The 25,598-nt window shown below is 39.2% G+C and overlaps 1 protein-coding gene across 1 annotated transcript in view; it reads left to right on the top strand.

The window, feature by feature from the left end:
• The first annotated feature begins 273 nt into the window (after positions 1–273).
• Positions 274–25,598, top strand: part of LOC109915227 (integrin beta-8-like) — a 100,228-nt gene continuing 74,903 nt past the window's right edge. The window contains exons 1-6 of the mRNA XM_048608453.1: positions 274–925; positions 1,151–1,236; positions 2,863–3,028; positions 11,036–11,282; positions 11,370–11,535; positions 20,559–20,717. Coding sequence (XP_048464410.1) covers positions 802–925; positions 1,151–1,236; positions 2,863–3,028; positions 11,036–11,282; positions 11,370–11,535; positions 20,559–20,717 — 948 coding nt within the window. The 5' untranslated portion in view covers positions 274–801. The remainder of the gene's footprint in view (positions 926–1,150; positions 1,237–2,862; positions 3,029–11,035; positions 11,283–11,369; positions 11,536–20,558; positions 20,718–25,598) is intronic.

The following is a 25,598-nucleotide window of genomic DNA, read 5'->3' as shown; positions in this document are numbered from 1 at the left end:
CAAAACCTTAGTCTGCTGATAAAACATTTGGCTTTCGTCATTCCACACTGGAAGAAACGGTTGTGCTTAAAGGTAAATTATTATTTTTTTTCTCAACAATTTTAAGGAGCATTTATTCGAGTTGTTGTTTTAAACAAGCTACATTGGCGGCTAAAATGGAACAGACCGTCATGGTATTTGATGTTATTGACTGAGGAGTGGGGAGAGGGTTTTGCACCTTTAAGGAAACTGCCTTTTCGAGCACAGTCTCTGCTCCGCGTTTCTGTAGCAACAGTGAATTGAGGTTCAGACAATCTGAAAAGCCGAGTGAACATGTTTGCAGAAGCTACGGCTTCAGACATAGCCAGGGTCGGTGTCTTAATCTGCTGTTAAAACTTTACAGTTTGTTTTCCCCCCAATTCACTTATCTGTCTATTGAAAAAAAAAATGTTTTTCTCTCTCCGTGTTCTCCGACAGAGAAACTCCTAGGAGGGACTAAAGAGAGTTGTTTAAACTGCTGGGGGAGTAGTTTCTTTCGTCCCTCGACTTACGATAGGCTTCTGGGTGAATGAGTGGGTGAATAAAGGGATTTCCAAAGCTCGGTGCACAATAGACAGACAAAGAGAGAGAGAGGGAGGGAGGGAGAAGAAGAAGAAGAAGAAGGAGAAGAAGAAGAAGAATAAGGAGAAGGAGAGCTCCGTCCCTGGGCAGCTTGTGCTGGGAGCCCCTGGTGCTCTGGGATGCTTCATCCTGCGGTCAGTGCGCGACTCTCCGCAGCCCGAAGCCCCTCTCAGCCGCTTCGCCCGGGCGCTTCCTCACGCCATGAAGCAGCGCGTCTTCATTCTCGCAATCGGCTCGCTCCTAAAACCCAGGCACTTCCCGGCCAAGGTATTCTTAAGCGTCGTTCACATTTTGACCATCGCAGTTGCAGCCAGCAAGACAGGTGGTGAGTTGCCTGACGTGGCGTTTGTAATTTCTTGCAGTTTTACACTTTTTTTTCAAAAACAAAAGGATTCATGGTTAGAAGGGCTGCTACTCGTCCAGATTGAATGAATGCACACTCTATTCAGTCGTGCAGCTATCAAAACACGTAAAGTTGTGATTGATTGTTGGCGCCCAAAGAGGAATCTAATCCCAACGTTTTAATTGCTTATATTTTCTAACATTCCAGTCAGGAACAAATGCACTGCTGAAAAAACGAACCGTTGCAGCGAATGCCTCCTCCTGGGTCCTGAATGTGGATGGTGTTTTCAAAAGGTGATTTGATTGTTGATGTCTTGTTCCTGATGCATGATTTGTACAATGCATGTTATAGTCCTGATGGGAAATCATTCCAGCTTAAGGGTATACAAATAATGACCCAAATAATAGAAATAATCAGATTCAAAACCAAAGGGTTTATCACTGTGATGTAATTAATTCATGAATAAATAAGGTGTGTGCTTTAAATGGAAATATTTTTGTACAGTACAACACATCTGCTACATTGAGGGCCAATATTAAATGGTTATTCTGTATTACTTCTTAGCGACTTCATTAGCTTTACCCTGTCTATACTGATGACACACAGTTCACCTCACTATTAGACCTGTTGGTCTCAGCATTTACTTTGCTTTGTAATACAACTTGTCTGATTCCAGTGTTCAGACGTTACAGTTCTTCCATTTGGATATCGAGAAGAGTAAAGCATCATCTTTGGTCACTTCCACAAACCCAATCTGCTGAACACTTACTAGGCCACCATCCCAGGCAGAACAAGACAGGTCACAGCCTTAGTGATATGTGGTTCTGAGCTAAACATTTTTCTCCCTCCATCCTCTCCATCCTCAAGATTGCTAACTTTCAAATTTGTCACTTTGTTCATCTGTGCTTTCTCCTCACCTCATGTGTTGCTGACACTTTCAGCTATACCTTTGTTATCTCTAAGACTTAACTATTTTGATACATTCCTGCCTTGGCCCCATCTTACAGCCTTTGAAAACCTGACCTCATATACTACACTGCTGTTTGGCCCTAACATACACTAAGTCATGTTCACCAGTCACCCAATATTTACTGTAAACACTGGCTGTCAGCCCAGCTACACCTTGTTGTCCTTGTCATCAAATCCTTCATGGCCATACTGCTCCCTATTTTTTTAACTTCCTTCAGCAATATAACTCTGTGAGACTTCTGCACTCTTCTTGGCTTCCTGCCTTTCCTCAATTTCCTTTGCTTCATGATTGACAGCTGTAACCTCAGTTCCCTAATTGTTAAACTGTGGAATTACGCTGCCAAACCTTTTCATCTCTTTAAAGATCCTCATTACCTCTTTGATCATGCTTTGGGTTCAATGTCCCAACATTTCCTTGTATGGCTGGTTGTCAAATTTTGTTTTATAATTACTCTTGTGAAATGTCTTGGGATGTATTAATATTTAACACTTGTATAAACCCTGAAGACGTTTAGGGACAATTTAGATGAGCACTTGAAACACAGTAGCATTGTGTCCCTATCTCTGAGCCAGGAGGCCTGAGTTCAAGTCCCAACTACTCCAGAGATGTGTCATAAAATCACTGAACAGGTTAGTTGGAAAATGCAAAGCCACAGACCAAATGCTGGGAATTTGGAGTAGAATAGATTAATGTTTGATGACCAGTGGAGGTATAATCAGCCAAAGGGCCTTTTGTATTATAAGAACTTTACAACTCTGTGTTAAATGTGCTGTATAAATATTGTTGGCTTCACTTTGAGATGGTAATCATTAAAGTTAATGAAGAGTGATTAGTGAATAAACAAAAAAAATAGTAGGGAGGCATTTTATGTACATATCACAATAAATTATCATTAATCTTAGATTTTCAGTCGTATTGCATTATAATATCTAAATATTTTGCACTTCAGGATTTTTCTGATAAATCACTGCATAGATGTGACTTGGTTACCAATCTAATTGAAAAAGGCTGCAAATCAGATTTCATTGAATTTATTGAAGTCAAAAAAATAATAGAAGAAGAATCACAAAATTCCCAGCTGACTCCTGGAAAAGTCTCTTTACAGCTGCGACCAGGTTTGAATCTTAAGTATTTTGTCTCATAATGTGGACAGCATTTATAAAATGACCGAGCACATTTTTTTTACACTGTGGCTAATGTTGCTATAGTTTGCACATGTCTTATTTTTTAGCTTCACTTTTCTTATTGAAAGGTTTTAATGTCTAGGAGTAATTCTAAAGAACGTGAAGAGTATTCCATAATGTTGCAAAATAGTACTGTGCATGTTATAGCAAGTTTTATGAATGCTGGAATGGATTACTAAGTTTTTTTTTGCCTTTACACAATGTTTGTTATTTTGTATTCACTTGTATTTACTGAAGCAATCATGCTTTGTCTTGTTACTAATATTCATTAATTGTAATTGATGCAACTACACCGATGACTGTAAAAAGAAAAAAAAAGTTGCATTTTCAGTTAAAAAAGAAAACCAATATTATGATTTGCATCATTTTGAATTTAAAAGGATAATTTTCACAGCAAGAGTGAGAGAGAAAAAACCCTAGTCTCTTGTTTTATCCACAGAAAAATTGCATAAATACAATCTTGTACTTGAGTGTATAGTGGATGATTACAGTGCCTGCTCAGTCTGCCTCTGGATTCCCATCAGTCATTTTTAATATCCAGTTTTCATTTGCACACTCCCAACAAGCTGTGAATGCAGCTTGGACATGTGTCATATTTCTGGGACACTTTGCTATCTTAAAGATATTTTTATGTATTCAACTTGCTATATTTGTTAAGCAGCATCATTGAAAAGCCAAATCAGAAATTTTCTCCTGGATTGAGGTGGAGGGCTGACAGTGAGACAGAAGATTTTGGGGATCAGGAGAAATGGAAGATCTGTCTCAACAACAAAAAAAGTGCTTTTTTTCTTTGAAGCATCCACAAGAAAAATATCCTAAGCCACCATTTCCGCCACCTCCAACAGGATGTCACCACTAGACACCTATTCCCCTCACCTCCCTTGTCAGCATTTCGCAGGGAATGGTCCCTCTGGGACACATTGGTCCACTCCTCCTCCACTCCCAATACCTCCACATACCCCTGTGGCAGCTTCCCATGCATTTGCAGAATGTACAAGACTTGCCTGTTCACATCCTGTCTCCTCACTGTGCAAGGTTACAGACACACGTTCCAGGTGAAGCAGTGATTTACCTGGTCCTCACTCCATCTAGTCCACCGCATTTGCTGCTCACAGTGTGGTCTCCTGTACACTGGAGAGATGAAACATAGATGCTTTGCAGAACACTGATGTTTTGTCAGTACAAATGACCCTGAGATTTCAGTTGCCTGCCACTTCAACACACCGCTGTGTGTCCTTGGCCAACATTTCTGTCTCTCAGCGTAAGCAGAAAGAACAGCATCTCATCTTTCACTTGGGGAACCTGCAGCCTTCAGGACTCAATAATCCAGTTCAATAGTTTTAGAGCCTGAGCACCTCCTTCTATGTCCTTTACCCACCTCCACACTCGAGGCCCTGTGATGATATGGTGCTTTCAGCACAACCAACCCATTTTTCACCTACTGATTGCCCCATTATCAGCTTTTTCTTCTTTCCTGGCTTGCTGTCAACCTTCCCTTTGTCTAACTTTTACCTCTCTCTCTCTCTCTCTCTCTCTGTGTGTCTCTCTCTCTGTGTCAGGGCTTGTTCTCCATTTATCTGCTCCACCACCACTCCCTGTCATCAACATAAATGAACTTTTCTGAGCTACTGTCAGTTCTGAAGAAGAGTCTCTGGACTTAATATGTTAACTCTGCTTTCTCTCCACAGATGCTGCCAAACCTGCTGACTTTCTTCAGCAGTTTCTGTTTTGGTTTTACTATCTCCAGCATCTGCAGTTCTTTGTTTTCTAAGGTTCATGTTTTGTTTAAAATTAGCATATCATTTTTTGTAAACAGCCCCCAGTGGTCTGCTTTGTTAAATCTGTTGATAAGAGTAAGTAGGGGGTGCATACTCAAAATATTGGAACATTACAATTGTGTCAGCTTACATAACCATAGTAGTGCCCTTATTGGCATGTTACAAATAAGGTCCTCCCTGAAACAGACAGTTGGCTGGGCCATCCTGCTGAAGGCCTTCCAGGGTTGGAAAATGAACCAGTAAATGCAATGCTGTGATTTTTCATCCACAGCCATTCTGTTTCCCCCAAATGAAAGTCGTGAAAATTGATACCTTTCGGTCACCACATTACTTTTATCAAACTGGGTCTGCAATACCATAAAAAGTACAGTTTATTCAACTTCATAGGCTAAATAAATGAAAAAGAAAATAGTGCATCAGAGAATATGTTATATTGATAGAAATGCCAAATTATGTTTTAAAAACCACTAGGATATTCATGGGTATTCTGCCAATCTCTAATTGTGGTCTAGAGTTTTGAAGAATTTAGTTGTCCTCATCTCTTTTTGGAGATAGGCTGTTTTTGCCTTTAGGAGAAAGGGAGTGGGATATGAAGAGAGTAGAAATCTAAACCCAGCAGGACTGTTTGAGCTCAATGCTAAGTTCAAATAGACCCCCTTTGCACTTGAGCGAGTGCCTTATTTCACAATTTTTAAGTTCAAGTTCTTTGGAATAGACATATGTTCATAAAACGTGTATAATGTCTGCGACAATCTTTTACCTTTGAAGTTATTTAAATCCCCTGCCTTTTAACTTCTGGAAAAATCCTCAGTGTTAATATCTGTTTCTTGACATCGACTTAAAGGCATTATTATAATTAAAATGCTTCTGCAATATGCCAACACTATAGGTTTAATTCAACAGAGTGACAAATGACAGCTTTGGGGTATTATTATTGGACTGTTAATCCAGAGACCAAGGCAATGTTGTGGGGACCCAGGTTGAAATCCCACCACAAAAGCTGGCAGAATTTGAATTCAAATCATTAAGAGTGTATTGATGACCATGAAGCCATTACTGATTGATGGGAAAAAAGAACTCTCTCATTAATGAGAGAGATAGTAGGAACTGTCGATGCTGGGGAATCTGAGATAACAAGGCATAGAGCTTGATGAACACAGCAGGCCATGCAGCATCAGAAGAGCAGGAAAGCTCCATTTCTGAAGAAGGGTCCAGACCCAAAACGTCAGCTTTCCTGCTCCTCTGATGCTGCTTGGCCTGCTGTGTTCATCCAGCTCTACACCTTGTTAAATCTCATTTAATGTCCTTTAAGGAAGGAAACTGCCATCCTTACTGGGACTACATGTGACTTCAGACCCACAGCAATGTGGTTGACTCTTAACAGCTCTCTGGGATGGACAATAAATGCTGGTCTGGCATGTGGTTCCGTCATCCTGTGAATAAATGAATTTAAAAAAAAATTCCAGGAGCTTAATGAGAGATCAGATTTTTTGTAGGGTTATAAATGCAAATGTTTCTTTTTATGAAATTAAGCACAGGAGATTGATTCGCTATTGTCACATGTACCAAAACACAGTGAAAAGTATTGTTTTGTGTGCTATACAGGCAGATCATACCATGCAAAAGTGCATCAGCGTAGATTACACTGCAGAGAAGGTGCAGAGAGAGAGATCAGAGTTAACATTTGAGAAATCCGTTCAAAAGTCTGATAACAGCAGGGAAGAAGCTATTCTTGAATTTATTCATTTGTGTACTCAAACTTTTATATCTTCTGCCTGATTGAAGAGGGTGGAAGAGAATATAACCGGGATGGGAGAGGTCTTTGATTATGTTGGTTGCCTTCCTGAGGCAGCGGGAAGCATAGATGGATCAATGGATGGAAGGCTGGTTTGCGTGATGGGCTGGGCGAGTGTTCACGACTCTGTAATTTCTTGCGTCTTGGGAAGAACAGTTGCCATACCATGCTGTGATGCATCTGGATTCCACGCTTTCTATGGTACATCTATAAAAATTGGTGAGAGTACTTGTGGACATGCTGAATTGCTTAGCCTTGTGAGGATGCAGAGACATGGTTGTGCTTCCTTGACCATTGCGTCAACGTGGGTGGAACGGGACAGATTGTTGGTGATCATCACTCCCAGGAATTTGTAGCTCTTGATCATCTTCCCCCTCAGCACCATTATTACAGACAAAAATATGCCCTCCATTCTGCTTCCCGCAGTCAATAACTAGCTCCTTTGTTTGCTAATGTTCATAGAAATATTGTTGTCTTTACACCAGGCTGCTAAGCACTCAATCTCTTTCCTGTATTTTGTCTCATCGTTTTTTGAGATCTGACCTACAATGGTGGTGTGGTCAGTTAACTCAATGGAGTTGGGGTGGATTCTGGCCACTCGATTGTGAGTGTACACGGAGTATAGTAAGGGGCTCAATGTACAGTCTTGTGGGCCGTCAGTTTTGAGGATTATATTCGAGGAGGTGTTATCACCTATTCTCACTGATTTGCAATCGATGGGTCAGGAAGTTGAGGATCCAGTTACAGAGGGGGAAAGCCGAGATCTAGGTCTCGGAGTTTAGAGATGTATTTGCTTGGAATTATGGTGTTGAAGGTGGAACTGTAGTCAATAAGTACAGCCTGATGTAGGTATCCTTCTTATCCAGATGTGCCAGGAATGAGAACTGAAAGATGCTGTAAATCAGGAACAAAAACGAAGTTGCTGGAAAAGCTCAGCGGGTCTGACAGCATCTGTGAAGGAAGAAACAGAGTTAACGTTTCGGGTCCGGTGACCCTTCCTGAGGAAGATGGATAGAGGCAGGCCGACTAAAAGGCCCAGATGAGCAGACCCCCTGGTTATTTCTGAAATGTTTTCAGGGGCTATAGTCCAACTCCAGTACACACCTGTCCTCTGCCCTAGGAACAAAGATCCTGCAACTTGGGCACTATCTTTCTGAACTGGAAAATTCCCTGACTCCTTGCATCCAATTCAGACCTTCAATTTGGAAGGGAGATCAGAAAATCTAATGGAATTATGGAAATTATTTAGCTGCTGAAGTGTCGAGTTCTATCTCGATTTCTTTATTAATGTAAATTAAATCAGCATGGGTTCATATGGGTCTCATTTAAGAGACTGTAGATATGATGGCTCCATTATTTTGTGCTTTTGTTAAAGTTATTCTATTGGTAACAAAAACAAAGTTGCTGATAAAGCTCAGCAGGTCTGGCAGCATCTGTGAAGAAAAAAATCAGAGTTAATCTTGTCTTCACAGATGCTGCCAGACCTGCTGAGCTTTTCCAGCAACTTTGTTTTTGTTCCTGATTTACAGCATCCGCAGTTTTTTTCAGTTTTTATTCTGTTGGTAACCTGAAATCTTTTGCATTATTGTAATATATAGCTACTTGGACAGCCTGCCTGTGTAAGATCTTTGATGAGCTACTGTCTTCCAGGAATAGTCAGAATCGGCGTACTTAAAACCCATTAGAAGCTAACTTCTGTTCTGGAGAGAGGTTCTTTTGATGACAACATTTGTTACTCTTCTCAAAGTTGTAGGAAACCATCAGGAAATGATTGATTCACTTTCTGTATGTTAATGATAGTTCAGTTGTGGGTTTTTTTTGTTGTATAAATACAGACTTTTGGCCAGCAAAATGTACGCGTGACACATGACAAAATCGATCATGTGTGCGTTGGTACTATGCATAAATAGAAATAAGTAGCATTGAAAAAAGAGAATTTGTGTGCAATTCTTGAGTTTTTGTTCACTTATTATTTGTGCTAATACATATGTTGGATAATGCTGTTTTGTGAAGATTTCTGTTTTTGGCTTCTGTTGTTGAATGTCTGCCAAGCAGACTTTGCGCCAGGGAGTCTGAAATGGAATCACAGTGTGAACTGATGGGTCCATATTGGCATTGGGAATTTGTTTCAAGTGAATCTGTTATGCTGTGTGTTTTGTGCAGACAGCTGAATGGGGCCCTATTGTCTCTTCCTTATCTCCTGTTCTTCCTCCTCCTGAGGTGACATCTGTGTTGTAGGTGTCAGTGGTCACACGCTAACATTGGCGAGGTTCTGGAGGACCCAGCACATCTGCACAAACTTGGAGACTGTATCTGGCACGCCCTGCAGAATCATAAGCCTTTCCATCCTGATTGTGTCTCCTCAGAGTGGAGAAGGTGCAGCATCTTCATTTGGCACATGCTACTTCTGTTGTCTCCTAGATGCCTTGATGAACACCAATGTACTATGAACTTTGATGCATATTTGTAGTGTTCCTGCTGCTGCCTGGAAGGGTCAAACTGTGGAAAAAAGTACTGAGGGCAGCGGTGATCTTTGTGGTCAATGGCACAAATCCATGACTATCTCCTTGGCATTGCTGAGAAGCCTTATTCCTATTCAAGTTTAGAAGTGTTCATCCCAGGATGCTCATGCTGGGGAGGCCTTCAATTGAGAGCTTTGCTTCTCCTCTCTTCTCGTAGATCTTCCATTCCTTATCTGTTCCTTTCCATCTCCTGGTAATGTTTCACGTCAAGTGGCACTTCAATAACTGCTACATATTGCCTGGCTCCAGTACTCCTCTCAGTGATTGTTTCCAGGAGCTGACCCCTGTGCTTTTACAAACTCTGGCTGAGCAGAAATAAGTCAAAAGCACTTTGCCTGTAACATGTTATCTTTTAAACCATCTTAATACAGAGTTTACCTTGCCTATCTGTGCTTGTGTTTTCTAGAGGGATGCGTGATTTTATTGCTGGAATTAGCGTTGCTTCAACTTGGGAGTCCTGGCAATAAAACAGCAAGTTTTACAGATGCAGTAGACACTTCTGCATGTGCCCTTGCAACACCACACGTATTTCGTAGGAAGTGGCCGGTAGCACAGGCCACACGACAAAGTGGTGCAGGCCTCTTTAACATCATTTTCTGCAGTGCTACGCAATGCAACATTTTGCTGATAGTTTTCTCAGGAATTCTGAGCACTGAAATGTGCTATTACTTCGTTGAAGTTTCTGTGCTGTATGAAATGCTTCATCAGCATTTTCTGTGCTAATTGAAATGCACATAGGAAGACAGTTTGGGAAATTTCACTGGTGATACAGCTGTTTTATTCAGAAACCAAACAGGCACATAAGTATCCAGTATGGTAGGCAGGATTCATTGTGAGCCTGAAATGCATCCTAATAGACTGTACCCACCCCCCCTCCCCATTGGTGTGCAGGGCCTATGTTAGTCCTGTTCAAAATAACAACTAAAATGTTCAAACTATGGTACAGCATTTGTTATGGGACACTTTCTGATATTAATAAGCCAAGTGCTTACTGTTTCAGTAAATTTTGGAGCCATATAAGGGCCTCTTCAGCAGCACTAGAGAACTCAAAAGAGCGGGTAACAATCATTTCAAACCATCTTATAATAGAGCCAAAGCAGGACAAGAGACTGCTCAGGAGCCTTTGTTTAACAGTTACAGAATAAACACATGGGTAACACGTACACACTGTTGCTTCCGTATCTGTAAATGTTATAAGGACGTTTTTACAAAGGTCTTCCTTGAGCTTCTATCAGGAAATCATGATCAAGTTTATGGTTTATTGCATCAATCTGGGAGGGCTATTAGAAAATAGAGGTGAAAGATATAATCGTTGTACAAGGTTGTTCACTAGGGTATATATTCAGCCACTTTTTTTGTGAAGGAAAGTAACGCTTGTATTTCAGTTGATCTTAGAAGTTTATAAGAAGCTACAATTACTGTTTGGATCACTTCCCCATTCAAATTATTTGAACAAGTGACCTTTATGGATGGGTTAGGTCAACTACTAAACGCTACAACTCAACTCCAGACCTCGGGCTGCCTCTGAGGAACATCATGCACTATTCACTAGTAGAGCTAAAGCTTTATCAATGCTAAAGATAACTCCTATGGGAATGTGCATAGAATTGAAGTATCAGTGTAAAAACTGTCAAAATACGACTGTACACTCCTATGGTTTATCTCTGTACCACAATTTTTATATCAATAAGTTTCCCCTGAACAGAAAAAATAGATTTAAAGTCCTTTACTTTATTTCTCAGAAACTAAAATTGCTTTCAGATTCCTAACATTTGCAACTTTCTCCATTTTCTGTCACAAATGTCCTCTGCTTGTCGATAACATTTTATTTTTTTTTTAACAGGCAGTGAGACAAGTTTTACAGTGAAAGTTCAGCAACTAAACAAATATCCAGTGGACCTGTACTATTTGGTTGACACATCAGCGTCAATGGTGGCTAATCTGGAAAGATTACACTCAATGGGACATTTTTTATCACAAAAAATGGCAAAATATTCCAGTGATTTCCAATTTGGATTTGGATCATTTGTTGATAAGCCAGTGTCTCCATTTATTAACATTCATCCAGAAAAACTTATTAATCCTTGCAGGTAATAGTGCTGCCTGTTAATGTGTTTAATAACATTTTTATTTATTATCAAAATATCTACTTATGTTTTTATTTCTTTTAAATGCAGTATTTATGAAACATCCTGTCTGCCAGCACATGGGTTTAAGCATGTATTATCTCTGACTAATAATATAACTGAATTCAGAAAAGCTGTGGAGAGACAAAGAATCTCTGGAAATGAAGACACACCAGAGGGAGGTTTGGATGCAATGCTACAAGTTGCAGTTTGTGAGGTGAGTGTTTTGTTGCACAGAGCCAACCAACTGATGTTAAAGAGATAACAAGGTGTAGAGCTGGATGAACACAGCAGGCCAAGCAGCATCATAGGAGCAGGAAGGCTGACGTTTCGGGCCTAGACCCTTCATCAGAAATCAGGTAATAGCTGTTGCCTGTTAATGTGTTTAATAACATTTTTATTTATTTTCTGATGAAGGGTCTAGGCCCGAAACGTCAGCCTTCCTGCTCCTATGATGCTGCTTGGCCTGCTGTGTTCATCAAGCTCTACACCTTGTTATCTCAGATTTTCCAGCATCTGCAGTTCCTACTATCTCTGATACAATCAACTGATGTTAAAGCTTCTTTTTTGCCAAGTAAACTCAGATTTATCTAAATATGAAGAATCTATTTACATTTTGTTACATGTACTAAATGGAATTTCATGCCTTCATCCTGACCTTCATCCTAATAGGCCTCCCAGTTATCACATTGGAAACCACCTAAATATGAATTTCTTTGAAGCATTCAGTAACCACTTACGAGATTACAATTTATTGTTCTAAGGATATGGAGCATAAAAGACTTTGTGGCTGAATTTCTTGAATTGAATCATTATAACTGTATTGACTTAAAGTAACCAAAACAATGGTGCTTATTTTCCAGTTATATTTGTTTGATCTCATTTTTAAAATTCTTTCAATTCCATTCTTCATGCACTTCAGTCTAAATCTAATCTATTATTATCCTTATAGCAAAAATAATAAAATCTTGTGGATGTTTTACGATTTCTTGGCCTAAATGGTTTTTTGGCTGTATTGCAGTATGAACAATGGGTTCTCAAAAATAGGCTCAAACCTCTATTTAAAGTTTTAAAAAAAAAATCTGCTGTAATTGTTTTTATGGTAATACCACAAATAACAACAATTTCTAGTTCCCTGAACCTTAGATATAGCACAACATTTCAACTATAATTTTACCCTTTTCTCTTTGGAAAGTTGCCATTGAATCATTAGGGAAGATTAGAAACAAAATGGCATGAGTTCATTTCCAGGCATGTACCCAAAGCCACCTGATTTTTAAAATAATGGTCATGTTGAGAAGTACATTGAACCTGGGTGCAGGTCTTAAAAATTTTTCCTGATAACGTAGAAAGAGACCATTCAGCCTAGTATTTATTTGCTCTCTTCATAGAAAGACCAATGCTTAATCACTTTTTTTGCTTGTCTTTTACACACAGTCTTTGAAATGTTTCCTTGTTTCCAATATTTGTCCACCTTTTAAAAGCTAATTGAAGTCTGCTTACAGAAATGTAAACCCTAACATGACAGAAAATTCTCCTAAAGGCTCTTTGTTCTTTTGGTGATACTGTTTGATTTATGCCCTCTTGTTGCTGATTCATCAACATATGAGTAACTTCTCTCTATTTACCTATTGAGAATTTTGAACACTTGAGTGAGATATCTGAACGGTTTCTTTTGCTATGAAAAGTGATCCACCTTTTTTGGTCTTTGTGAATAAAACGTTTCATGCCTGCAGTAATCACTTCTCTGCCTCGTCCATTGTCTTTTCATTCAAAATATAATTCCCAAAAAAAGGAAATTCCCTAACTGATGGTTTGTATTCATCATGAATAACCTTTTTTTATTTTACAGTCTACATCCTGACTTAAAAATTCTGTATGGAGCATTGCCATCTTCTTTCAGCCTCAAAGTCTTTCTGTTCATCTATTAATTTCAGTATGAATTGAACTTCTTTCAAAAGATATCACATTCTTGACACTGACTAAATAAAACTCAGATGAAGTTTAATCTTCTAATCTGTCTGTACCCTTCCCCTATTGCTTACAGTTTGCAAATAATTAGAAGTTCTATAAAATATACACAAGATTGGATGTTCCCCGACCCTTCACTTAGTTTCTAGAACTAAATTTAACACTGCCTGTTTGACTAAATGTGTACCTTGGACATAATGCAGGAGCTCCTCTTTGTCATGTCCATTACTCTTGCCCAGTTTGTCTTTGGGTAATTAGATTCACCCATGTATGACCCTGTTCTTTTTCCTAATTTGTCTCCATATTTCATTCTACATCTCTCTTCCAATGTTCAGCTGCTGATGCACTCCAAATAGATGTCCCTTACTATTGCTACTTGTAATTTGCCAAAAAAAAATCAACTTTGACACTACCTCCTGTATCGTTCTTATTTCTTGTAAACAGAATTGATGAAATCACACAGATTTACTCAATGTCCATCTGGATTGGATTCCAGTTCAGTGCAAAGGACACTTGCTGTCATATGGTCATGCAGGAGTCATAGGAAAATAATTTTTTTTGGACAGCCAAAGATGTTCAAAAGGCTTTGCAGTGGATGGAATCAAAGGCTTTTCACAGAAAAATTAAGGCAATGTAAAGCTCTTCATGTTGTTCCAGATGTTTTTCTTGGATTTGCTTTGTGATGGAGACCATTCCAGTGTTCTTTTCTGGATGGCTAGAAACCAGATTGGGTCTGTGGAAGCAAATCTTGACTGATTAGTGGAAGACAATTGAGGAGAATCTTCCCCACCGTGGACAGAGTGAAAATGTCTCTAAAATTCCCAGAAATTGCTTTTATTTCAATTTGAAGAAATGTTATGGAAAAGTGAAGCAATGATGGAATTGCTGAAGTTGGGACATAGTACCTCCTGTTCGTCCTGTACTTTTGTAAAAAGGTTTGAGATTTTATGATCACCTCCTCTGTGGATAGAATCGTTTGAATCCCTACAATGTGGCAGCAGGCCATTTGGCCCACCGAGTCCACACAACCCCTCCGAAGAGCATCCCACCCCTACCCTATCCGTGTAACCCTGCATTTCCCATGGCTAATCCATCTAACCTGCACATCCCTGAACACTATGGCCAATCCACCTAACCTGTACATCTTTGGACTGTGAGAACGTGTGCCTTATTGGCTTTGTCTGGGATTTTGTACCAAAGTCAACTAAGAAGACCTCGTAGAATATGAGTTCACTGATTATGGCTGTTAATCTGTTCTAATCAGGAAGCCCTGCTGACAGCTAAGAACATGAGTACCAGGCATCCTTTTCACTCTGAGAGCTGGCTCTGAGGGAGCTGGATCAATGACAAGGACAGTCCATGTGTAAATAAAGGGTGACTTGGTGTTGGGATACCAGGTCTGTGGAGTTATTTCAGATATTATTGATTCTTGATTGAGAAGGCTTCAGTAGTTCTCAAACAGTCTTGAACTGAGGTATTTTGAGCTTCAGCTTGGCAGAGGTAGAGAATGCAGAGACTGTTTTTTTTTTATGAATCAATACATGATCCTGCTGGCCTGAAAGAAGTATATCTCCTGCAACTCTGCAGAGCATTGGACTTCATTAGTCTTCTCTTACCACCAGTTATTTTGTTGTACTAGGATATTCTTATTCTTCTCATTTGCTCAAATTTGAACAAACATGGATATGGAGCACATTTGTGATGAACTTGTACAATGGGCCATCATTCAATTTAGACTCAATGGAAAGTTTTTCAACTTCAAGAAGATGAGAGCCCAGACTTGGGTAATGATCCAGCTCATCCACAATTTGCACGACATGCAGGCATGGCCCATGCTGCTGGTAGTATTCAGTCAACTCTCAACCTCTCCAACTCTTTACATACAAGAGCTAGTCTGTCACTTGGACCATCAGCATGATGAAAATCCTTCAGCAGCTTATCCTGGAAAAGCACCAACATCTCTAATTTTTGTATTAATAGGAAGACTGTAGAAGCTGTTTAACACTTCACGTATCACAGCTATTACTTTTCTCAACAGGGCACCATCAAAGAGGATAGCAGGCTTGACAGACTGAATGTCCTACTCCCGCTCCTATTTTCTATAGTTCTATGTTTAGAATCAGCTGCCACAATGCAACCTTCCAAAAATTGCAAAACTAGCCTTCACCAACAGGGATTTCCATTCGAGGACATAAACCTTAGTCTACAATGTTGTTATTGTTGTTGTTGCTGCTGCAGCCTACTTTCTATGAGAGTGAGCCTACCAACGGCATGTGCAGGCACTGGATAATTTTCACCAACCAAATCTCCACAAGAAACACAGTCGAGTAGAAAATAAGAAAAACAAACTCCAGCATCCTCCAGAAGCCCAGTCCTCCAGTATCACTGTTCACTACACTGGTCTGGGCACTGTGTTTACATGTCATACTTCTGAAGCAGCACCTCTTTTCACAACGTGGGCGTGGAACTCAAACTGGAGGAGGATTGAGAAAATATTTTAATAACACTCAGAAAATTTATTTGAAAAGGGGACGGACGGATATCTGTGTGTCAGAGCAACTTGTTGCAAATGGAACTCTGTGGCAATCTTTTGAATGTATTTCTGCATTCAAGAAGTCACACCATAGTCTAATTCTGACTGCATAAGCTGCAGAGAAGTGGCATAAGTGGGAGGAGAGAAAGCAAAACTCAGGCTTGAGAATCCCCCTTCCTCAGGGCAGTTCTGCTCAAAGGCCTGTGGCTCCAAAATTGGTTTGCCAATTTCAACTGAGGACAAAAACCATGAAGTTTGGTAGATTTGAGTTTTGAGGGACCGACAATGATGACAACATCAGGAATCTCTCATACTATCAATCTTCTTTTTCCTAATTTTTCTCCCTCTTTTATAATGTAGCCCTGGACATTTAGCTCTCAATCCTGCATTGGCCCAAGCCATTTCTTTTTTAGTTGACATTCACTTCATTTACTGTATTTACTTCACATAGAAATGTGTGTCTCCAGTAAGGACATTGGTCCCAGTCATGCTTAGATGAATCTAATGCATTCTGTGTACATTGCTTGTATTCTGGAACCGCTCTGATTGTCATGGAAATGGGATTTTTTTCCATCCTGCACCATTTCTCTAGCCATTGTGTCATGCATTTTTCTTCATAGGAAGAATCCATCACAGCTTAGACAGTCCAAGAGAGTTTTTCACTTCAAAAAGCTGACTCTTCCTATCTCTTAAACAATCCAACTCCCTGGCCTATTCATAGAAATTGAAGGAAATCCTACAGCTTTTACATCTTCAGTTTCAGGGAGCAAAAGGGAATCATTACATGCAATGAGTAACTAATTTTATTCGAAGAAATCTTTTTGCAAGTAGATGTCACTAAGGAAAAGCTGCTATTGTGTAATTAAGGTAGAAGGCTGGGTATGCTGAATGTTGATAGATACTGAATGGACTAATGATCACACATATTAAGCACATGTGAAGTGTGCCCATAACTCTCCTTGAGCATCTGATATTGTTCACGCTGTAGTCACTTTAACCAAAACTGGCCAAATCCCTACATCTCAAAGGCAGGTTTTCACAAATTATGCTCTCTCAGATGGTCATCACAGTGCACCCAGAAACCTGTGGCCACATGAATGTAACATTTAGTCACTGACCAGCAATCAATTGAAGCTGTTAGCCCAGGTCTCTTTCTCGTAGTGCAGCAATTAGTTTAAATTGTCCTCCATTTGATGTATAACAGGCTTGTGGCCAGCTTGCAAATGAATTCACCAATGAGTGTTGCCCTGCAGTAGAAATATCAATTTGTTAATTGAAGATATTAAATTGAATAAAAAGATTTACTTAGCTTGTGATTTCTAGCCTTCTTCTGAAAGAGATGTGATTCCCTCTTACTTTATAAACTGCACCAAGCGCCTTAAAGCCTGATTGGCTGTGTGCTGATCCTAAATAATTATAATGCTGGAGGTTTTACATTCGGGTTTATGTGAATGGGTTTGTGTAAAGCCTTCAGCATAATTTTCACCACTGCAACACTGGAGCAGTGTCCAATGCATTATGGGCATATTTTACAGATGATGTCACAAGCTAACAGATTTTGCCTGTCACTCTGTCACTCCTGTGAGTGAAATTAACAGCATTCAAAAGGATAAAACCCATTAGTCTTTCATGGACCTTGTATTATAAGGTACAAATTGTCCAAGATAACAAGGTGTAGAGCTGGATGAACACAGTAGGCCAAGCAGCATCAGAGGAGCAGGAAGGCTGACGTTTCGGGCCTAGACCCTTCTTCAAATTATTCATTTGTCTTCTCGAAAAGACCATAAGAATGACCATTGTGAAACACAGAAATACCAGTGTGGTGTGACAACACTTTATCTTGGGCTTGTGGTTGAGATATGTTGTGAATATTTTCCACTTCTAAAAACTGGAATGTTAATGTTTACTTTTCTAAATATCAAAAATTTAAAATGTTTCTTAAATTTTCTATTTGTTCGACTTTGGATGCCAGTTAATCCATTCCAATCGAATAATCAGAAACATATATAACAATATTTAATTTATGTCTTTTTAAATGGTTCATCAACTGCCGAACTGTCCATAGCATAACCAAGACTGTAAATCTAGTCTGGAAGATAGAAAACTGTTCAATTTTGCAAGGCATACTTGTTGGTTTTGGGATTTGGAAAGATTTTTTCAAAAAAGCCTTCATACTTGAGTCTCTCTAATCAGTGTTCTGCCTTTGTCACAGTATGGAAATAGACCCTATCAAATTCACAAACGGCATTGTGTGTAACTGTGATAAAAGTCAAACCTCTTCCTCCAATGTTTCTTCATTTATTGTTCAGCTGGGTAGGACAGTATTCACCTCATTGATCAAATTGGACTAGAGAATAACCATCAGTAGCTTCTTCTCCCATTCTGACAGTTATTTCTGGATTTTCCCTGAGAATTAATCTGTGCCCCTTTTATGTTGTCTAAATGCTGTCCTTTTGTCAAGAAGATCTGAAAACATATTAGTCTCCATATATACACCTCATCATTAGCTGCCTTATGCCCTCCGCTGTCTCTGAATTGCCAAACTGCTTATCCAACATTGTATGCTGGATATACGGACGTTTCCTCCTATTACACATCAGGACGATGAAAGCAGTGGTCTTCACTACAAAATTTCATTCCTTTGCTACTTCATTTCTCTTTCTGACAAATATCTGAAGCTGATCCAGACTGTTTGAAACCTTGATGCCACTTTTGACCCTGTGATGAGATTTCAATGACTTATTTGCATCATCACTAAAGCCACCCAGTTTCACCAATGTATCTGCCTGCCTCTGCCCCGCCACAGCTCTGCTGCTCTGCTGAAACCCTCCTCCATGCCTTTTGTTACCTCTTGACATGTTTACCCCATTGCATTTCTTGCCAGCCTCCCTCATACTCCTTTGCATGAACTTGGGATCATCCAAAGCTTTGGTGGTTATGTTTCAACACTGACTTCTGTTCAGCGAGTCGTCTACCACTGTCCCCTTTCCTCCCACTGCTGTGCTTACTGAACTATGCCAACTTCAAGTTAGGCTTTTTAAATCCCTCTTTGACATGACCTTGTCCTTTCTTGCTCTCATCTCCTCCAGCCCCACAACCCTTGAGATTTTTGCAGTTGTCTAATTCCAGCTGTCCCTGAGTTGGCACGCTGAGAGTCACAGGTTGTTTGTTTAAGTCCCACTGTGGGATCCAAACCCAAAAATCAACAATGACCTTCCAGTGCAATATTGAGGGCATCCTAAAATGTCAGTTGTGCTGTACATCAGATGAAATGTTTAACTTAAGCTTGTCAGTGCTCTCAGGCAGACATAAAATATCTTATGGCTGTATTTCATAAAAGAACAAGGCAGGTATCCCAGATGTCCTGACAACCCTTTAACCTTAAACAGCATCACATACAAAATGAGGTTATCAGATCATTATCACAATGTAGGAACATGCTGTGCAAAACTTGCATCCTACATTACAGCAGTGACTGCAGTTCAAAAATATTTCAATGGTTGTAAAATGCCTTAATTAATCTGATGGTTGTGAAAGGAATTTTATAAATGCATGTCTTTTTCTTTTTGAGCATGCCCAATTTTTAATCCCTTCACCATTACTATTTATACTTTGAGCAGCCTAGGCCCTAAGCTCTGGAATTCCCTCATTGAACATCCTTATTTCTCCACATCATTTTCCTTTCTGAACCCCTCCTTAAAATTTATGTCTGTAAACAAGATTTTGGTCATCTGATCCAATATTTCTTTGTGTGACATGTTTTACACTACATCTGAAAAGTGCATTGGAATTAAGGCACAGTATAAATGTACATTATTGTTAATTTTATACATGTAAAATTGAAACTAAAGTGTCTAGTCAAATTCCTATAATTCGAAATCTGAAACAGTGAAATTCACACTTTAGAATTACATTAGCTGCTGCATTGCTTTCTTGGAAATTACATTTTGCTTTTGTTTTTGGCTGATTTTTAGCCTACTTCCTACTTGCATAAGTGGAAAACGTGTTTGATTCCCATGAGGAAGAATGAAACCTACAGTTCAGTTTCTCAGCCGTGCATCTGGTCATATGATGAAAGTGTTAATCATTGGTGGGACAAATGTTTAGTTTCAGCCTGTGTACGTATTCCATGGCAGCCCTTCCCCACGAGCTGAAGCACTGAAGCAATTAATGTAACAATTGTACTAGAATCCATGTTGAACAGATGTTGTGTCAGAGTTTTAACTGTTCTACTGTTGAATACCCTCCAGCATAGTGGGTGAGCTAATTCCTGCAAAATTTTAATTGCTCTATTTTGGAAAACTGATCTGAAATAGTTTGCAAGCTCATTTATAAGACTCACAAGTCTTAATAAGTGATGTGTTAGCTTTTTTAAAGGAAAAAAAAGACAAAAATAACACAGAGAGGGAAAATGTCTGAGATTTCAGTTTATCTCCATCATCCGGGCCAATGTTGCCATTTTTGTCATTCAATGATAGCAAAAAATGCCCTTCATTTTTGTGGCTGATTTGAGATAGCTTTACCCTGCATCTAAACTATGCTGTCCCTGCTGTAGGAATGTTTCATCCGAGTGTTGAGTGCAAAAATGTTAATCCCCAGGCATTGAAAGATGGATTAAAAAAAGTAATTTGCACAATGTAATGCTGTTTCCCAGTGAGGCCACATTACAGTCTAGCAGTACAAATAATTTCTGTATACTTTCTGGTTTATTCAATTTGGCCTTTTCTTTGCTTTAGAGTCAAATAGGATGGCGTAAGGAAGCAAAACATTTGCTGCTGATGATAACTGATCAGCTATCTCACTTGGCGCTTGACAGCAAATTGGGTGGCATTGTCCTACCTAATGATGGGAACTGCCACCTAAAGGACAATATGTACACCCATTCAACTATTATGGTAAGGTAACTTGAGTACCTCTTATTGCTTTCGCCAAATACAGCAACAATATATTGTAGTACATTTATTAAATGTATGTAGAAGATTCCCTTCTCCTGCCAACACTATTTTAGGAATAGTGCAACAATGTAATGATTTTTTGTCCAGAAGTGTCTATTTTTCTGCTTCTAAGGGATTTTTAAAAAGGTATTTACGCTTTCAAAGGATAAAATCGAACATCACCAATTTAGGAGAATGGGGGGGGGACAGTGAGCTGAATTAGCATATAGTCTTTTCACATTGGAGAAACTCGGATTGATCTCTTTGAGGTTGTGTTACTTATTTTTTGAAGTCTCTTGAACTACTTCTGTCAATAGCTGCGTGATAATCTGGACAAGATTAAAAGGTGTGAAGAGGTGTGTAGGAAGTGCAACAGTTTTTGTTTCTCAAGAGAGATTTTTGAATTTTTTTTTAAAGTGCATTTCAGGACTTGCCATTGTTATTTTATGGTTATTAGATACCCAACTGTTGAGTACTGATACTGGACATGCCAGATCTCAAATTGGAATCAGGTTTGATAGACCATAAATTTGTTTCATTTTGTTGTGACAGTCACTCAGTGAACATATTCACAGAGGCTACCAATGCACTTTTAACAAAAGGATATTAAAGTATATCACATAAAAGAAAAATATGAACGATATTACTCAAGAATTTGTGGAACAATCACGTTACAGAATTCCAGTATCTCAAAATTGTTGTGGTGCTCAATAAGCCCATTCAGCCCATCATGCCTGCGACAGATTGAGCATTATAATTTAGTGCCATTCTTCTGTCCCCCTACCTCCATCCCTAAATATTATTTCTATTGTAATAATCATCTGATGTCCTCTTGAATGCCTCAATTCAGTCTGCGTCTCAACCAGTCAACTTAACCAGTCTATCCTTGTAAAAACTTAAGCTGTCAGAGCAGAGGGAGTGCATTCAGCCCATCATGTCTGCTCTGCCATTCAGTGAGATCACGGCTGCTCTGATAATCCTCGACTCCACTTTCCTGTTTTTGCCCCATACCCCGAATTAATTAAAATCTGTCTATCTCGGCCTTGAATACGCTTAATTACCCAGCTTCAACAGCCTTCTGTAGTAAAGAATTCCACAGATTCTCTACCCTCTGAGAAAAGAAATTCTCTAGCTCTGGTTTAAATGGGCAACCCCTTACTGTGAGATTATGCCCTCTGGCCCTAGACTGTCCTACAATGGCATAAAATCTGTATGCACTCACCCTGTCAAGCTCCCAAGACTCATGTGTTTCAATATGTTTCCTCACTTTCTTTTAAACTGCAATATGAACCTCTCCTCACAGGAAAATCCCTCCATATCTGATATCAGCCTAGTGAATTTTTCCTGGACTGCCTCCAATGCCAGTACATCTTTCCTTAGATATAGGAACCGAAACAGTTCAGTGTTCCAGTGTGGTCTGATAAATATTTGTATGGTTGGTAACAAGACCTCCCTATTTTTGTACCCATTCCCTTTGAAATTAAAGTCAAAGATTTCTCATCCTTAGAACCATTCTCATAAACCACTTCTACATCCTCTCCTTCCTGAAATATGGTACTGAGTACTCCAGCTGAGAACTGATAGTATCATGTACAATTCTAGCATAACCTCCATGTTTCTATACTCTGTGCTGTATTAATAATACTCAGGGTACTGTATATTTTAATTGCTTGCTCTGTCTGTGCTGTCATATTTAGTGACTTATGCATATATGCACCCAGGTCTCCTTTATTGTGCACACCATTTAGTGTAGTGCCATTTATTTTGTAATGTATCTTCATGTTCTTTCTATCAAAAAATATCATCTCACACTTTTCTGCATTGAACTCCATCTGTAATCTATCTGCCTAGGCCATCAACCTGTTAATATCCTTTTATAGTTTTACACTGTTCTCCTCACATTTTACAATGCTTCCAACTTTTGTATCATCCACAGACTTTGAAACTGCATCCTGTCCTGCAAGACCTATATCATGTATAAATTGCACTGCTTTTTATATGGCCACAATCCCAGTCTATATTTGGTTAATTAAAAGTTCCTCACTGTAAATACTCTGATGTTTGCAGCTGTCTGTGATTTTCTTGTGGATTTGTTCTGGTTACAAATGTCAGAAAAAAAAAAATCATCCCTTTTACCTGAGCAGTACCATCTCAGAGACTCAAACTACAGCGAAGAGTCGCTCCTATCTCCAAACTAAAGCTTCTAGTTCAAGTGGTATGGCTGTAACCGTTTCCTTGCAGCAATGTATTATGTGTTCATTTGATGCTATACACTTCAGTTAATGTCTCGCCTCAAGACTTTAAAACAAGCTGCTAATGTAGCTCATCTCTTACTTTCATCAGGGGTTCCATAAACTCATGTCTTCAACACTCTCTTGTTGGATGTCTTTGTTTCTGACATTTTTATAATCTTCTGCTTTGTGTATCCTTTTTCTCACTGACTCCCATGCAACTAAGGTCATCAGCGTTGCTGTTTCTGGAAGTCTCCAAGCTGTCAGCTCCCAGCCCTGACAGTTTGGAGACTTAATAACAGCAGCTATGCTGATTTGTGCCTCTTTCTCCCCGTCATGAATCTGCTTCTGGTCCCTTTCAATCCTGTCTTTGATGGATAAAACTCAAGTCAGCAAACACCTTAGCAGTTATCTCCCCACGTTGATTAGTCATTTAGCTGAAATCACATGATTTCTTGTAAGTGGTGTTTTGAAATTGGTGTTCAAAATGACTTTCTGACCTTTACTTTGTGAAAAAAAGGTAGATCTTCGCAGAAGTGGAAACTAAAATTCATGTTTTTTCCTCCAGTTCAAAATCCAAGGTCACAAATAATAACAGCATATTATGAACATCTGCTCATTTGCTCAATAGTGCTTATTGGGTGAGTGGACATGGAGGAAGGACGTAGGAGGTGGTATATGGAAAGAACATTTGGGTTTGCTCAGGGCTGGAGGGCCAGGCAGTCTTCAATATAGCTTGGACAAAGTTTCAGAAAGCAGTCCATTTCAATCCTTGTGCATCTCTGTGACTGCACCTAAACTGCTTCCAGAATTGGCAAGCCTAGCCCCAATCCTATTTAGAGTGAAAATAACGTTCCTTATTATATGGTAATGGCCCTGCCAGGATGGGAAATTTTCTGACCCTAGCATTCTATCCCGATGGTGGAAATTCAGCCCTAATTTTCTTGCTTATCCTCCTCCACTTCCTCTTGCTAATTATGCAGAGCAGGCCGGTGCCCATAGGGAAGGCAATTCCAGCTTGTTAATAGTTAGAAACAAATTGGGAATGCACAATGAGGGATTCCAAACAGTTTCAGGTTTCTGGTACTTTTTGGTTGGGAAGTTTTCAAATCTCATCAAGAAAACTTTGAAATAAGTCATGAAGATCAACTTCAAACTGTAGAAAATCCGGCTGCACTGATGCCAAGTGAATACAAACATACATTTTGTGGCATAACCTACCCCAGCACACTTTCTGCTTAAATTTGGGGAAAACCTGTGAACTGTTCATTTGGATGGTACATTGTTGAGCAGCAGTTTAAACATCAGTATCTTGAAGCTATGACTATGATTTGAGGAAATTTGTATGTAGAGATGTTTCACTGGTAGAAATTAATTAAGCATGTTATTAACCTCTGAATTAAACAGGGAAATGCCACTCTTGTGCCATTATTCCAAACCCTTCTGGGAAATTCCAGATGAATGATTCAGCATTTAGGTGTTTATTTGTGATTGTTTAATCTGGTACTTGAGTTGTCCTACACAATTTATCTTTTTAAATATTCCCATAACTATTTGGATACCAGTAGAAACTCTTGCACTGTCCTTCGCCATTTAATTCCGCTCACTTGAAAGAATTGTAAATTTTGTGTTATTTTTGGCAAGTAATTTATTGACTGCTTCAAAATTCATGGATAATCATCATAATTTAAACAGTACTTGGAATTACAATAGCATATCAGCTGAACTCAGTTTAAAATATCATAAGTCAAATGTGAATTCCAGAACAGCACTGCAGTTGACTTTTATTTGACAGTGCACACCATTTTACTCAAAAAAATCACATTGGAGAGTTTTCAGTTTTTTAATATGGCAGAAAACTGTCAGTAATGGATCAGCCACCAATCTCACACAATGTGACCAAAGAAAACTCAGGCAAATTGTGTAACTGACAATAAATCTGTTACATCTAGATTCTCTTTTAGCTTCAAATTTAAAATCCACTCCATTACTTACTTGTTAGTCTTTACATATTGGAATGACAAGTGGAAATAATTTTGTTGTGGTTAGGCCCACGTTTGGAATGTTAATTCATATGATATCAGTGATTGGGTAGCATATCATGATGACTCTGTTCTTTATAGAGCATTGCTAGCAGCATGTACTGTTTTGAAAATATTATTAGCTTTCCTTCCTCTTCAGTTGTCATCTGTTGCTAGCTTTTAGTGTATGATCTTGAAATGCAACAGATACTAACATTAGTCCATATTTCCATTCCTGAGATAGCTGTTTGATTTACACTGTAAATTGCCTATTCAAATACCAGTACTATAGCAGTCAAACTTTATAAATACTGCCCCTCATTGGAGTTTCTGTAGCTCAATGATGAAGTCAATATTATTGGTTCCTCTGGCACAGATATTCACTCTGTGTACCTGTTCTGTATGTCTGCAATTCCTATATTCTGGTGTAATTTTTGCTGCCGGAACGTAAAGGGCAACATGAGGGAATAAGACAGGGGAGTCTCAGGAGAGAAGTAATGTGGTATAATCTGTTTTCCTGAGATGACAAGGTGTAGAGCTGGATGAACACAGCAGGCCAAGCAGCATCATAGGAGCAGGAAGGCTGATGG

The sequence above is a fragment of the Rhincodon typus genome, chromosome 2 (genome assembly GCF_021869965.1).
Source record: "Rhincodon typus isolate 14 chromosome 2, sRhiTyp1.1, whole genome shotgun sequence".
Classification (NCBI taxonomy): Eukaryota; Metazoa; Chordata; class Chondrichthyes; order Orectolobiformes; family Rhincodontidae; genus Rhincodon; species Rhincodon typus.
Note: the sequence above shows the minus strand (reverse complement) of the source record. Positions and strands in the feature narration are given on the sequence as shown.